General features: G+C 33.7%; 1 protein-coding gene across 1 annotated transcript; it reads right to left on the bottom strand.

The window, feature by feature from the left end:
• Positions 1 to 10: 10 nt before the first annotated feature.
• LOC129873560 (heat shock factor protein HSF24) lies at positions 11 to 4,278 on the bottom strand. The gene is made up of 2 exons (XM_055948676.1): positions 3,676 to 4,278; positions 11 to 1,034 (listed from the first exon to the last, which is right to left on the bottom strand). Exons 1-2 carry the CDS (start codon positions 3,877 to 3,879, stop codon positions 324 to 326), a joined length of 915 nt encoding a protein of 304 aa, XP_055804651.1. The 5' UTR covers positions 3,880 to 4,278; the 3' UTR covers positions 11 to 323.
• Between the last annotated feature and the right edge of the window lie 10,958 nt (positions 4,279 to 15,236).

The raw sequence follows: 15,236 nt of genomic DNA, 5'->3' as shown, positions 1-15,236 counted from the left end.
AGAGATACAATATAAGTAACTCTTAACACTATAAAATTTGTAAAATTCCTACTTTTATTTATGGGCACGCAAAATTACAAGAGCTACAATTGCAGTTGGACATATCTTTCTATTGTGAAATCAACCAACAGTAGCACATTAAAAAAGGTCAAATTTCGACCATGAAAGGTGGTGTATACACGAACTTAGCAGTAATCTAACCCCAATACTTACTCATACTAATTATATTCTCTATTTATTCATAAACATCAAACTTGTAAATCAAAAAGGAGAAGCTAATTACTCTGCTCAAACCTTTAAAGAACACATGCATCAACTTCACCTCAGTTACAAATCTTGCTGCTCTCTCCAGCTGCCGAAGACATTTTCATCCATGGACCATTATAGTCCACAGTTTTCATCATTTTACCACGTGCCCCACAAATATCAATATTCTCATCCGGACCCCTTTTCTTCTTCTTTTCTTTCAACAACACACCAAATAGTTTCAGAGTACTATTACCCTTTTCGTCATCGTCTTCTTGATCATCGTCGTTATAACTACCCTGCTCTTCTAAATCTTTAACAACACCAACCTCCTTGACCAACTCTTCAAGGCTGGACCCTGATGGGGTTCCTTGGCTCATGATACGGTTGATCATATCGGGTGCAACCTTCACGTACTGGCTCAAGAAAGCAACCAACTCATCGCATTGTTTCTTCGCCTGCACCAGCTCTGAGCTCAGCATCTGGTTGTCTTTCTTTAGCTTCTCGTTCTCATCTGACAAGTCCGAGAATTGGGACAACTTTCCTAACTTTCCTAGGGTCTCCACGGAACCCGGATTCTTGGAGTCTGGGGACGAGGTCGAACTCGAACCTATGTCATCCCCGGAATTGTCCGGAGATGCTGAAGTCCCGGCTGCCACGGACTTTCCACCGGCCGGGGTTGATGTCACGGTCTTCCGACGGCGTATTGCTGTGAGGAGCTCCTTCTGTCCTCTTTTGAAGTTCTCGTTGGCGAATTCCCATTTGTCGGGCACAATCTTCCGAAAACCCTGCTTGCAGCATAGGAGAAAAAGATGAGAAACTTTTTGGTGACAAAAAAAAGTCACATAATGTTATAAATGATCTTAATTATCTAGTTAATACTTGATCTTCAATAAATTTAAGGTATAATCTAAAGCATTGAGATGTTGCTATTCACCACCTAACACTTATAAGTGAAAGAGGATCTTTTGGTTGAAGTATCAAATTTCTGTTGAGTTTGGAGAAATAGTTTATCGTGGATTTAAGGTGCACATGTCACACCAAGCGAAGGTTAAAGCATACCCCGGTATGCTGTTAACATTGATGGATGCATGCCATGTATATGAATATACAACAACATAACATAACCATGGTTAATAAATCTATATATTCACTCAATGAAACACTGGGTAAAACTGTAAAAGTTCGGTACATAAAATTAGCTCACGAGCCAAAAACATGCATCTCTCAAACTTACTAAAAGAGGGGAGCAGCAAGGAAAGCCATAAAAATAGCTTTTTGGAATTATGATTCAATTAGTCAACTCTCTATTCTCTTCTTAAAATTTTATATTATTAACATTTAAAATCATAATTTTTTTTTTTTTTTTTTTTTTTTGGGGGGGGGGGGGGCGCTTCTAGAGTATTAGACTTAGAGCCCGTTTGGATTAGCTTAAAAAAAGTAACTTTTATGTATGAAGTGCTTTTAGAACTTTGAAGTGCTGAAAGTTATTTTTATAAATAAGCAGTTGAGTGTTTGGATAAAAGTGCTTATGATGTGAATTTTAGGGTTAAAAGAATAAAAAAAAGTAGTTTGAGAATTTAGTTAAAATACAAGGGATATAAAAATAATTTCCATGGTCAAAGAAAATGACTTTAAGCACTTTGGAAAAAAAAAGTTAGAAATCCTAACTTTTCATTTTTGACTGACTTTAAGAACTTTATGGCTTAAAATCAGCATTAGGCAAACACGTCCAAAAGCTAAAAAGGAGCTTTAAGTTGGTTTTGACCAACTTAAAGCCAATTCAAACGGGCTCTTAGGCAAAAGACATCTATCAAAACGCCTAAAAATAGACTAAACTACTTTAGGAAGATTGGGATAATGGGATATGACTTTAATAGCCCAACTTATGCGAAAGCAATGCAGCTAAAATTGACCAACAACATTTTTCTTCGTAGTTCTATCATGTTAGGCCCAAAAAGAAACATCCTTCCTCCGTCCCGGGTAGATAGGAATATTCACCTTTTTTTCCCCTCCACCGTTAAATTGGAATATTGGAAAATATAAGTAGACAAAGCAGAAGTAAAAATTAGAAAAGAGTATTCTAGAACAATTTTTTCTTTGATTCCTACTCGGAGTAGGCATTGGAGATCCGACTAAATTCAAATTGCGTACTAAAGGATCCATTCGGAGTGGTTTTTCCAATAGAATTTTCTCCATACCAAAAACTCAAACCAAAACCTCTAATTAAGAATAAAATGATTTCGCCACTAAGTCATAACCCATATTGATAGAACACGAATTTAATTTGGAATAGTATTATATATTCATGAAAACAATCATTATTTATAATTTTGCTAAATTCTAAAATTCCAGCTACAAGTAGGGACAAAATACGTTGTGATAGGGAACAGATATAGGATCCACGTTTCCAATTGGACTTGGTCACCTTCTTTGGATCATGGCATGACATATCGATAATCCACAAACGATAATTCACGGCACTGCTTCTACAGTTTTCCTACCTCATACATTTGTCCTTGTCACCAACCACCACATGAGATAAATTATTTGCGCTCAGAAATCAAATTAACAAATACAAAATAAATTTATATTTATGGACTTTTCAGTAAAGTTAAAAGAATTACTGTACATTTTTTACTGTTAAAATTAAATTATTTAATTTTTTAGTATAACCACGAGATGAATTAGGTGGAGAATTGGCTCCTCTTCCTGTCCTCGAGAGGGTGCATAATATCTTTTATTATTAGTCCTAAGAGAGAGGAGGGAGAAAAAAAAATAAAGAACATATTTGATGTGTTACAGAAAATGATAATTGACTTCACGTCCTGCGGAGAAGATTTCTAGAACGTTCCCGAAAGCATCCGAAACTAGGTGTGTCAATACTAATTAAAACTATTCATTCCTAAAAATATTTTTTTATTTTATTCTTAATAAATATCTTTAAAAATATGTAATATGTAACCCTCCAACTACGTAATCTAATTTGACTTGATATAAAGGTAATTTATGTAATTTAATTTGACTTAATAAGAAATTTTTAAAAACTCGTGCATAAATATTTGTGCAACTACATATAATTTTTTTTTTTTTATCCCCCATTTTGGAGGATTTATAGTGTTTCCACACTTTCCCTCCAGTGTGACTCGAACCGATCGTGGGTGGAGGTGCTTAACCAACTGAATACCATAAAAATGTGTATTCTTTTTTTAAGGGACTAAAAAATTACTTTCTAGAATATATACATATTTTTATTACGGAGGAATAACTATCTATTTATTGTCTAAACCTAAGAAATTGTAATTGGTTAAAAGAGATTGGGCACCAAATCAATAAATATAATCTAGAAAAGAAATTATGGGACTATATATATTAAAAAATAAATGTATATAATCAAGAATTTAAAGATGAAGGGGGAAAGAGACTTACATAGGTGTTAAGCTGCCGAACGAAGCTGGAGAAATTATTATGCTTGAAATATTTGGGCAGCAAATCCTTTGCAAACTCAGCAGTTTTCCACACCACAAACGTTGTGCCAATTTCATTCCAAGATATGACATCGTTGTTGGCCGCATCATCCACCAATTGATAAGTCTTCAACAGAAACGGCGCCGGCGATGTCCTTTGCGACATCCTCTGTCTCTTTTATCCTTTTGTTTTTCTAAATCTATCAACCCCCCTTTGGGGATTTGGGCTTATTAATTTATGAGTTACCTAAAATTAATTGACAAGATCCTAGGGAAAATTTTAAAAAAGAGGAAAATTAGAAGGAGCAGTAACTGAAAAGCAAAAGGGCAGTGAGGAATTCCCAATCCCAACAATAGAAACCGAAAAGAAACACTAGAGAATGAACAAGATTATTTTTGGGACGATTGATGATGATCTTAGAATCTTCCATTGGCTACAACTTTGCCAAACTTCACCAAGAACAACACGACCATAACTATCTTTCTCCCAAAAAAAAAAGAAGAAAAAACTTTGAATTTTCAGCCTTTTTCTCTCTCTTCTTGAAGAATGAAGAAAAGATGAATAAAATTTCATAGAAAATGGAAGAGAAAAAAGAATGGGAATAGCAAATTTAATAGTAGTAATCTACTAAGAGGTTCTAGAAATATTTAGAAGACTTTTCGAACAGAAACAAAGTCTAATTAAGGCAGGGCCCATAGTTTAGAAAATACGCGCTTTTGTCGCATAGTGACAGGTAACCTCTTTTTTTTCCTTTTTTTCTTTGTTTAAATTCAAATAATGAAATGCACTAGAAGGAAGTAGTGGGTGATGGACCCATTTTTTAATTTCTTATTGAAGATTTCTATAAATTGATAGATACCAACAATTGATAGGTAAGTGTTTTCTGTTTAATTTCAATTAATTAGGTGGTGCATATTCATATTCTTCCATCGGTAAAGTGTTTTTTAACCATCAAAAATATGTGGTGAATTTGGATAAGATTTGCTCTTCTTTCTTAATTAAAAATTTTGAATATAAAAAAAAAAATTGATAAAAAATACTTTCTTCCGAATAAAGTATTATGCGATAAAAATTTAAAATAATCAAATTCTAATATGAAAATTTTAAAAAATGGTCCTTGATTTTCAAAACAATCTTAAATTTATTGTATATGAAAACTTTTGACAATATTTTAACTTGGCAAGTGGATAGAGTTTTCTACTCTCTCACCTAACAAACTCCAATTTGCTTGCACGCTTAAGGACTTTTTTCTTTTCTTTCTTTCATTTGGGCATTCTCAATTCTTCTCATCTCTCTCTCTCAACATTAACAATAACGTGCCTAAATCTCACAAATAAAGTTAAAAAAAGACGGAATATATATAGATTTTGTTTTTATTGTTAGGAATAATGAGGTCGTCTCTCTCTTGATATTTATATGTCTATTTTATTTTATTTTTGCTAATTATATGACCCTCCTCTGAATTCCCCTTTATAATAGCCACAAAAAAATAATACAATATCCAATATATCATTCCATAATGTGTATCCTTCGCACTATTTTGACGAAAATGTTACACGTATTAGAATTGGAGGAATTATAGTTGTAGAAGAAGAGGGAGCTTAGTGCGTAATGTGAGACTTTCGGTTTAATGTTTGGATAGGTACTTTTGAAAAATAATGACGATGGTTGGCCGCCAATTTAGAAGTTTATAAAAAAGGTATAAACTTTAAGGACTAGTTTTTTGTTATGTGAAAGAAATATTATTTATTTATTCCTACTGATTATATACTATTATTACCTACCATAACCAAAACATTATGGCAAATGCCAGTTGTTACAAGGACATGCTAGTGAAAATTCTAGAAAATCCAGTAAAGTTTATATGGATAAAATAGACATCTTATATTTTAATTAAATAGAAACAACCATATTTGTTCTATTTTATTATGATAACAAATACTAACAAAAATAACTAGTGGGAGTAGGCTAAGGAAATGACCATATATAGTGCTGGGGTTAATCAACGATATATTCCCAAAGAATTGTATACAATGAGCTTCAGTTTAATATGATAAAAAAAAAATAGTTTTCTAGCTATGTTATCCTAGTGAATAAAGCTCAGTAAAATCACTCAATAAATGAAAGTTCCAAAGATTTTTTGTTTGAATTATATATTTTTGAAAGTTATTCAATTTAATGTATGGGAGTATAAATAATTTTTTTTATTGTCAGATCGGAATAAAATTAAATAATAACTCTTTTCTATCTCCAAATTTTGCAATCATGTACGTTCACAATTTGCCAAAAAAGTACAAGCTTATTTTCCTATATATGTATAAAGGTTTTTCTCGACCTTCTTACATATATAGAAATAATAATTAATAGTGAATTCTAGAGGTTTTAGTTAATTCCGTGTAGTAAAACATGCAGTCATGATGACGTTATTGTTTAAAAGAACAAGACTAATTACTATATATCGATGAAAATAGACAGTTTAATTTCCTGCAGCTTGCATAGATGCTTCTAATTAATCTCTTATATAGAGTAGTTAGGAAGTAACCCAAAGAAAAAGCAAATTAACCCTCCCTTTAGCAAGTAAAACTTCATGTCCTTCTAATTAATGGGGGGTTAGGTTTAAGTTGCATTCACTAAACTTGTGTAACGACTTTAAGCTAAGAAATTTGGGCAAGAATATCCTACCAGATCATTATTGCAAATCAAAGCTTACTTATTTGTTTAACTAATTAAAAACGCCTTATTCAACCTTTACGTCTCTTTTTGTGTTGTTTCTAAGAAAACGACAAAAGAAGAAATTAAAAGAGAGGTCTACTTTAATTTTGACAAGTCGTATATTTCCCAATAGGATGGTTTAATTTCCTTGCTGCAGAAATGTAGGTAATATAATGCTACAAGCATATTCCAATTAGTCAAACATGAATTCCCACAGTACGTAATACAATAAGAAAACCTGTTATACCAAATTATTTACTTTATATTTTTTTAAAGATATTAGGTCAGGCTTGTTATGAAAATTATTTATATAATTATACGTATCTTAGCTCATAACTGAGAAATTGAAATTTTTTGTCTACTTATAATTTGAATATAAATGACCTTTTCAGATCTTTTATGTATAAAAAATAAAGATCTTTCGTAAAAAAGAAGATATAAAATTAAAAACAAATTTGTAAAAGAATAGGAAATAATCGCCCTTTAACTAACTTGATGGTGAAATTAACTTTTATATATAGTCGCATAAAGAAGTTACATATGGGATATACTCCCTCCCTTCACTTTTAATCGTTCACTATTTCAAAAAAAAAATCACTTTTATTTGTCATTTTTAATATATAAAAAAATAATTATTTTTCTATTTTACCCTCAACATTATCTATTTATTCTTCAAATCATTTTTGAAGACCTAAAACTATACATCGATTAATATAGATACAACAACAACAATCCAATGAAATCCCACAACGTGGGGTCTGGGGAGGGTAAAGTGTACGCAGACCTTACTCCTACCAAAGTAGGACGGCTGTTTTCGGGAGACCCTCGGTTCAAAAGAAGCATTAAAAAGTGGTCAGATAAGGCTAAGAAGATAAGGGAAAGCAAATAACGAATAACGCAAATAACGAGAGCGACACAGATAAAATAGGGTAATCAAAGTCCTGAAAGTAATAAAGAGATAATAACAGAAGTCAGAGCACAAGAAATTATAGTGCGCTAATGCGCCTACTAATACGGAAGAATAACGAGACTATGTACTAGCATTCTACCCTAATATCATCCACACCCTCCTATCTAAGGTCATGTCCTCGTTAAGCTGTAACTGCGTCATGTCCTGTCTAATCACCTCTTTCCCAATTTTTCTTCGGACTACCCCTACATCTTCTAAAATCATCTATGGCCAACCTCTCACACCTCCGCACTGGGGCATCTATGTCTCTCCTCTTCACATGCTCAAACCATCTCAGTCGCATTTCCCGCATCTTTTCTTCCACCGATGTCACTCCTATCTTGTCCCGAAGAGCCTTATTTCTGATTCTGTCATTCCTGGTATGCCCACACATCCATCTCAACATTCTCATCTCGGTTACTTTAATCTTTTGAACGTGAAAGACCTTAACTGGCCAACACTCCGCACCATATAACATAGCCGGTCTAACCACCACTTTGTAAAACTTGCCCTTAAGTTGTGGTGGCACCTTCTTGTCACATAGAACATCGGAAGCGAGCCTCCATTTCATCCATCCTGCCCCAATACGATGTGTGACATCCTCGTCAATCTCTCTGCTGCCTTACATGATAGACCCAAGGTACTTGAAACTACTTTTATTTTGGATGGCCTGGTCACCAAGCCTAACTTCCGCTCCAACTTCTTGAGGTGTCTCACTGAACTTGCATTATAAGTACTCTGTCTTGGTCCTACTCAGCTTAAACCCTTTAGACTCCAAGGTATGTCGTCAATCCTCCAGCTTAGCGTTAACTCCGCTACGAGTCTCATCGATCAAGACTATGTCGTCCGCGAAAAGAATACACCATGGCACCTCACCTTGAATTTATCGCTTCAATCCATCTATCACCAAGGCAAATAAAAACGGACTAAGGGTTGATCCTTGATGCAACCCCATCACAACTGGGAAGTGCTCTGAGTGCCCTCCTACTGTCCTTACCCTGATTTTGGCACCCTCATACATGTCCTTGATCACCCTAATGTATGTCATAGGTACACCTTTAGCCTCCAAACATCTCCATAGTATCTCTCGTGGAACTTTAAATTAAGCCTTTTCTAGATCGATGAATACCATATGCAAGTCTCTTTTCTTCTCCCTATACTGCTCCACCAGTCTCCTCATAAGATGGATGACTTCTGTAGTTGAGCGTCCCGACATAAATCTGAACTGGTTCTCTGAAATAGACACGCCTCTCCTAACCCTCATCTCCACCACTCTTTCCCACACTTTCATAGTATGGCTTAGAAGCTTGATACCTCTATAGTTATTGTAGCTTTGGATATCCCCCTTGTTTTTGTATGGAGGGATCATTACGCTCGACCTTCATTCTTCGGGCATCGTTGTTGTCTTAAAAATGATATTAAATAACCTAGTGAGCCACTCCAAACCTACCGAGCTCACGCTCTTTCAAAATTCCCAAGAATCTCGTCAGGTCTGGTCATTCTCCCCCAGCACATCCTACGCACAGCACCCTTAACCTCTTTGACCATAATACTCCTGCAACACCCAGATTCGTGAAGCCTCTCTGTATGTTCCAAATCTTCCAACACAATTTCTCTGTCCCTTTCTTGATTCAAGAGTTTTTGGAAGTACGACTGTCATCTCTGTTTAATGAGGGTCTCCTCTACCAATACTTTTCCATATTCGTCCTTAATGCACTTCACTTGATCCACATCGCATGCCCTTCTCTCCCGTGCCCTGGCTAGCTTAAAAAATTTTCTATCCCCGCATTTCTCTTCTAGCTCAGCATAAAGGCGTTCAAAAGCTGTCGTTTTTATCGTCGAAACCGTCGACTTCGCCTCCTTCCTCGCTATCTTATAAAGTTCCTTATTCATCCACTTCTCCACCTCATCCTTGCTTTCTATCAGCTTCGCATACGTAATCTTCTTTGCTTTCACCTTTCCTTGCACTTCTCCATTCCACCACCAGTCTCCTCGATGCCGGCCATGGCTACCTGTTGAGACTCCCAACACTTCCCTTGCTACAACCCTAATACAACTAGTTGTCCTATCCCACATAGTGTTCGCATCCCGATTACTATCCCATGCCCCCATATCCTTCAATTTCTCCCCTATCTCCAGGGCGCTAGCCGTGGTCAAACTCCCCCATCTGATCCTAGGTCAGTCATCCCCGATCCTTTTCTTCCTCGTCATCTTGATCCCTAAATCCATCACCAAGAGCGTATGTCAGGTCGTAAGGTTGTCGATCGGAATGACCTTACAGTCTTTGCACAAACATTTATCATCCTTCCTAAAGAGTAAAAAATCTAAGTCTTAGCCACCGCACTCCGAAAGGTTACCAAGTGGTCCTCCTTCTTTGGAAAACTCGAATTGGCTATCACTAACCCAAAAGCTCTTGCGAAATCCAAAAGTAAAACTCCTCCTCCATTTCTGTCCCTGAAGCCAAAACCTCCATGCACATCATCATACCCTCCCGAAATAGACCTGATGTGCACATTGAAATCCCCTCCCACAAAAAGCTTCTCAATAGGCGGTACGCCTCCCACTAACTCATCCAAATCCTCCCAAAAGCGCCTCTTATCCTCCTCGCTTAAGCCCGGTTGCTACGCATAAGCACTAATAATGTTCAACGTGATCCCTTCAACGACCACCTTTATCGACATCATCCTAGCAGTGACTCTCCTAACCTCCACCACCTGATCCCTTAAATTACTGTCTACTAAAATGCCTACCCCATTCCTATAATTCGATCTACCAGAGAACCAAAACTTATACCCGTCTACCTCCTTAGCTTTAGAACCTACCCATTTGGTCTCTTGTACACAAGCTATATTAATCTTCCTCTTCTTTAGAATCTTAACTAACTCTATGGGTTTTCCCGTCAACGTCCCAATGTTCCAAGAAACTACTCTTAGACTACTCACATTAATTATTATTTCTTAAAAAACTTGTAAAATTGAAAGTAGACAAGTAAAAATAAACAAACGTAATATTTATAATGATCAAAAGAGAGTATAAAAATACATGAAGTTGTATATGCCCAAGTCCAATTGATAATTGAAAAGGAGAGTAGGAGTGATCAAATTGGTGTCGTTTTCAAATTGGTTTATTAAAAAAAAAAAGGATGTGCAACATTGACTGATCAATCGTCGAACAAGTAGGCGATATGAGTTATTACATGTTCAACTGTGTTTTGAGGAGTTTTCATACAAAATTTGTTTTTGTGAGAGAGAGAAAGTGACCCTAGCAAACTAGCTAGTGACTCTGCCCATACAATTATCATGATTCAAACAAGGAAATCTAATGAGGCGGCCATTAACTAGTTGTCGTATTTGATTGGGTAAGGAAACACCGCCAACATTATACTATCAAAAAAGTAATATCCCACCATCATTTCTGTATCATCAGAAATTCAACCCATAATCCAAAAATCCAAATCAAATATCCCAAAAAGTACTTCGAATTTCACTTTACATTTCGGGTTGATTCAAAATATGCCGACTCCTAGAGCTAGAAGAATGCGGTGAAATTGGCGATTTAGAGAATGTCAAGTTCGACAAATTAGATGTTGATTATTCCACTCTTTATCAGAGGTTCGAGTTTGAATTTTGAAATGAAATTTTTTTTCAATAACAAGAGTATATTACCTTTTTTACTAGGTCTACTGAATATGAGTTCTAATTAGTTGAGTCAGTAAACGTCAAATAGCAAAAATAATGTCTATTAACCACTTTTTGTTCCTATTTTTAAAAATTAGTTGTCGTTATGGAATTTTAAATTCCTCAAATGAAATTCCAGCGCAATTTTAAAACATCATGATAAAGCGCCTATTTTAAATTATTGAGATTGAAAAGTGATTATTCGTGAATTTTACCCTGATCATTATCTCGAATTCTCCATTAAACTGGATTTTTAAAAAAATTAAATAAATTACACTTGCTATTTCTTACAAAGATGGGTGTTATTTAATAAGTTATCTGAGTTTGAACTTTGAACGCCACACTTGCAAAATTCAAACCTTAAGTATGAAGACTTGTTGAATTCAGTACGTAGTTTGAAGTTTTCATCAAGTTTTACACGTGGTATTAAACTCTTGAGTTTGTTTTTTATAACTTTTATGAAATTTATACTACTCCTTACTCCTTTTGTTCATTTTTACTTATACATTATTTTAAATATATATTATCACTTTTAGCATATCAAAAAAAATTATATTTTACTTTTAGCATTAATCACTTATTCGCCAGATTGTTTTTAAGATATAATAAAAATAAAAATAGTCATAATGTCAATTATTACTTTATTAACAAATGTGTCCACTCCAAATATGATAAAGTAAAGTGAAGGGAGGGAGTATATATAAAAGATAAATCACATCTCACACACGGATGGCTGTTATTCCTGTTCCATGGAAGACCAGACAGCTTTCTCAATATAAATCCCCTTATTTGTATAACCTTTTTTCTCTACGTGATTACCTCATATAAAAATTGCAGACTCAGCCAAAGAAGGGGCCTCACTCACTTATTTTAATTTCTTTTTACTATATTATGGGATTATGCGAGATAGATTTATATTAGAGATGATGAATCAATTTAATTTCATTCAGATCTTTAGAACGATATATATATATATTATTTTATTTTCGTGATGAAAAAATATTCCATTTTATATCTTGATTTAAAATAGTTTGTTAGTAGACATATTAACTCGAAATGTTGGAGCAAATTAGGTGGGGCTATTGGACAGAATTTGGGCGGGTCATAATGGATCAAAGACAACAAACGGATCAAGACCCAATTCAATTCAAATTTCCTTGGTCAAAATAGGTCAAGTAATGAATTATAGAACGAGTCTAGACCCAATCTAATTCAATTTTTACTAAATTTAATTATTTTATTTGTTTTTTTAAAAATATTTTACTATCTAATAAAACTATATGTTTCTTTAATATGACTATATATAACATATCAAAAAAAAAATTAAAAAATATTTTGACAAAATTTCTCATTATTCAATTTGAATTATATATCAACATAATTTTTAATAAATTTGATTGAAATAAATTGAATTAATAAATATACGGGTTAATAATTCGTCCAAACTTAAACAAGTTGAACGATTGGACATTTTGCCACCCAAGCAAATACCAATTTTTTTTTTGTTGAGCCTCAAATTATTGTAGCAACTGATGAGCATCTATATATTATGAGCCTGTTTGGATGAGCTTAAAAAAAGTAATTTTCATGTTTGAACTGCTTTTAGAACTTTAAAGTGCTGAAAGTTATTTTTATAAATAATCAGTTGACTGTTTGGATAAAAGTCCTTAAATGAGGAAAATTATATGAATTTTAGAATTAAAAGAATAAAAAGGGTAGTTTGGAAATTTAGTTAAAATATAAGGGATATAAAAGTAATTTTCATGGTTAAAGAAAATGACTTTAAGCACTTAAAAAAAAGTTAGGAATCTTAACTTTTCATTTTTGACTGACTTTAAGAACTTTCTGGCTTAAAGTTAGCATTAGACAAACACGTCCAAAAACTGAAAATGGACTTTAAGTTAATTTTGACCAACTTAAAGTCAATCCAAACGGGTTCTATATGTCACTGTCCGATTTCGTACTATACTTTGTAACTACCCTTTGGCATCACATCAGCAAATTGTCAATGCCTCCCAATATAAAAAGAAAATTTTTAATTAACCTTTTTTAGTTTGTTGGTATACCAAATTAATCAACCATTTGCATGAGATTTACATATTATGTTAAATTCCCCACAACACCCATATATTGCGTTAGCATTGCAACTTTGATTTGGTAAGCCAGAAAACTACGTCCTATCATCTCTCTAGTCATTAAATTAAAATATTAACATTTCCAGTCGGCCATGAAAATATATAACACTAACGTGCAAGTTGATTGTTATATATAATATACTATAGTATTAATTGTTAGGTTTAATTGATAGTTTGAATGGGAAATTGAGGGAAAAAGAAGTGGGGAAGAAAATGATATGTTCTCTCTTGCTTTATTAAATAAGCTTTGGTCCCACATATGTGGTGGAAATGAAAAGTCTCCTACTTAAAAGTAGAAGCACTCCTTCATGTTGCTAAAGGGTCAAGAAGAGGGGCTCCCCTCGCGCCGTCGTCGTCGTCGCTCGCTCGGCTTCGATTTGGATTTGGATTTGGATTCGGTCAATTGATATGATTGATTGATAATCTTTTTGGACCAAATGTTTTTTATATTTTAATTAATTAATATTATTTATTTATTTAATTAATTAAGGGGAAAAATCCTGAACCGCGACCCGTTTCTTTCCCGGATTAATTTAAATATTTTTCTCTGTTTTTTTCCAACAGATTTTTGAAAGGTTGCAACCTTGTCCGAAAAGTTGCAAACCTTTTCTCAACAGACAATTTTTTTCCCAACAGGTGTCTTTTCTTAAAAGGTGCAAACAGTCTATATATATGTCTCTTAATCCTCAGAATGTTCCATACGAAATTCTGAATATATATCATCTTCTTCTTCTTTCTGCACTTCCTAAAACTCGTGTGAAATACAGTCATCAAGTGGTTCGAAGTCATCAAAGATTTGCAGTACCTCTACTTTGGTGAGTAAATCGTTCTATCCTGTGAGGAAAGATTCCAAAACCTCGGGTACTTTGAGGGGAATAATTTCCTTAAGGACACACTGTGCAGTCAGTGGGCTCGATTTTGTTCTTGCATTAAATTTCCAGATTCTGTGTTTTATTACTTTTAATTGTTGTTACTGTTTTAATTTTTTTTTTCAATACAGTTTACTAACATTAATAATCTAGCATTTCTTCAATGATCTTTTTTGGTCGTGTTTCCGATCCTCAATATGTAGAATAAAGAATTTACTTTTGGTAAATTTTACCACCAAATACACATTTTTCAGGCAATTAAAAGTTATCGACTAATTCTACTTATTAACTTAATATTGAGATGAATATTTATTCAAAAACCTTTTTCATAGTCAACGTTTCACACGTGGTAAACTAAATTTGCCGACACTACATATATAGATTATATATAGTATGTTGTTACAGAATTTAATTTGTACGGTCTACACACTTAAATGAATATATATCATTTTCACTAAAATCACATATATATGCAAATAAAGGAAGTGTTTAAGGAGGCAATAATATTATCTGAATTTAGGACTTCCCTCTTCGTTTTTTTTTCCTTCTAGTCAACAGTCAAAGTTTCAGTTTCTTAACATAGAGAAAAGACCTCAATTGTAAGTATAGACATATGTTTAACTTGGTCAAATAAAATATAATTCCCAACGTAATATGCCTTAATGCTTGAAAAGAAAATATGGTCCCAAAGCAAAATAGTCATTATTTCATGACCATTTGTGTATGTGCTAGTGATCTCAAGAGATCAGTATACATATTTTTCAGATACCAGGTATACATATATTTAGAGAACAATGAATAGTTTTTTATTGTGGCTCTTGATTAAGGGTGAATCAGATAGTATAGTTGTGACTTGTGAGTTCATTTTTACCCATAGCTTGTAGGTTGTAGCTAAGACAAGGATTTATCTGTGTAAGATTCATTGAAATTGCTGAAATTATTGAACTATGAACTCATAGCACAAATAAAGTGATGTGACGTTGTTGAAACTCGACTTCTGAACTCATACAATTGAAATTTTGGATCCGCTTTTATTCTTGATGGTTAAGGATATTAGGTAGACAATTTTTAAACTATATGAAGAGTTCTTAGCATATCTCTTCACTTAGTGCAAGTTTGTATATCATTGACACATCATTAATTCATTATACTAACATAACTAGTTAAAATGAGAAAATAT

The sequence above is a fragment of the Solanum dulcamara genome, chromosome 11 (genome assembly GCF_947179165.1).
Source record: "Solanum dulcamara chromosome 11, daSolDulc1.2, whole genome shotgun sequence".
NCBI lineage: Eukaryota > Viridiplantae > Streptophyta > Magnoliopsida > Solanales > Solanaceae > Solanum > Solanum dulcamara.
Note: the sequence above shows the minus strand (reverse complement) of the source record. Positions and strands in the feature narration are given on the sequence as shown.

What these genes read in the sequence shown, in the direction of transcription:
- LOC129873560 (XM_055948676.1), bottom strand. Translation starts at nt 3,879, where the DNA reads ATGTCGCAAAGGACATCGCCGGCGCCGTTTCTGTTGAAGACTTATCAA. An exon ending in TTCGGCAGCTTAACACCTAT is followed by an intron (nt 1,035 to 3,675) that starts GTAAGTCTCTTT and finishes TGCTGCAAGCAG; the next exon opens with GGTTTTCGGAAGATTGTGCC.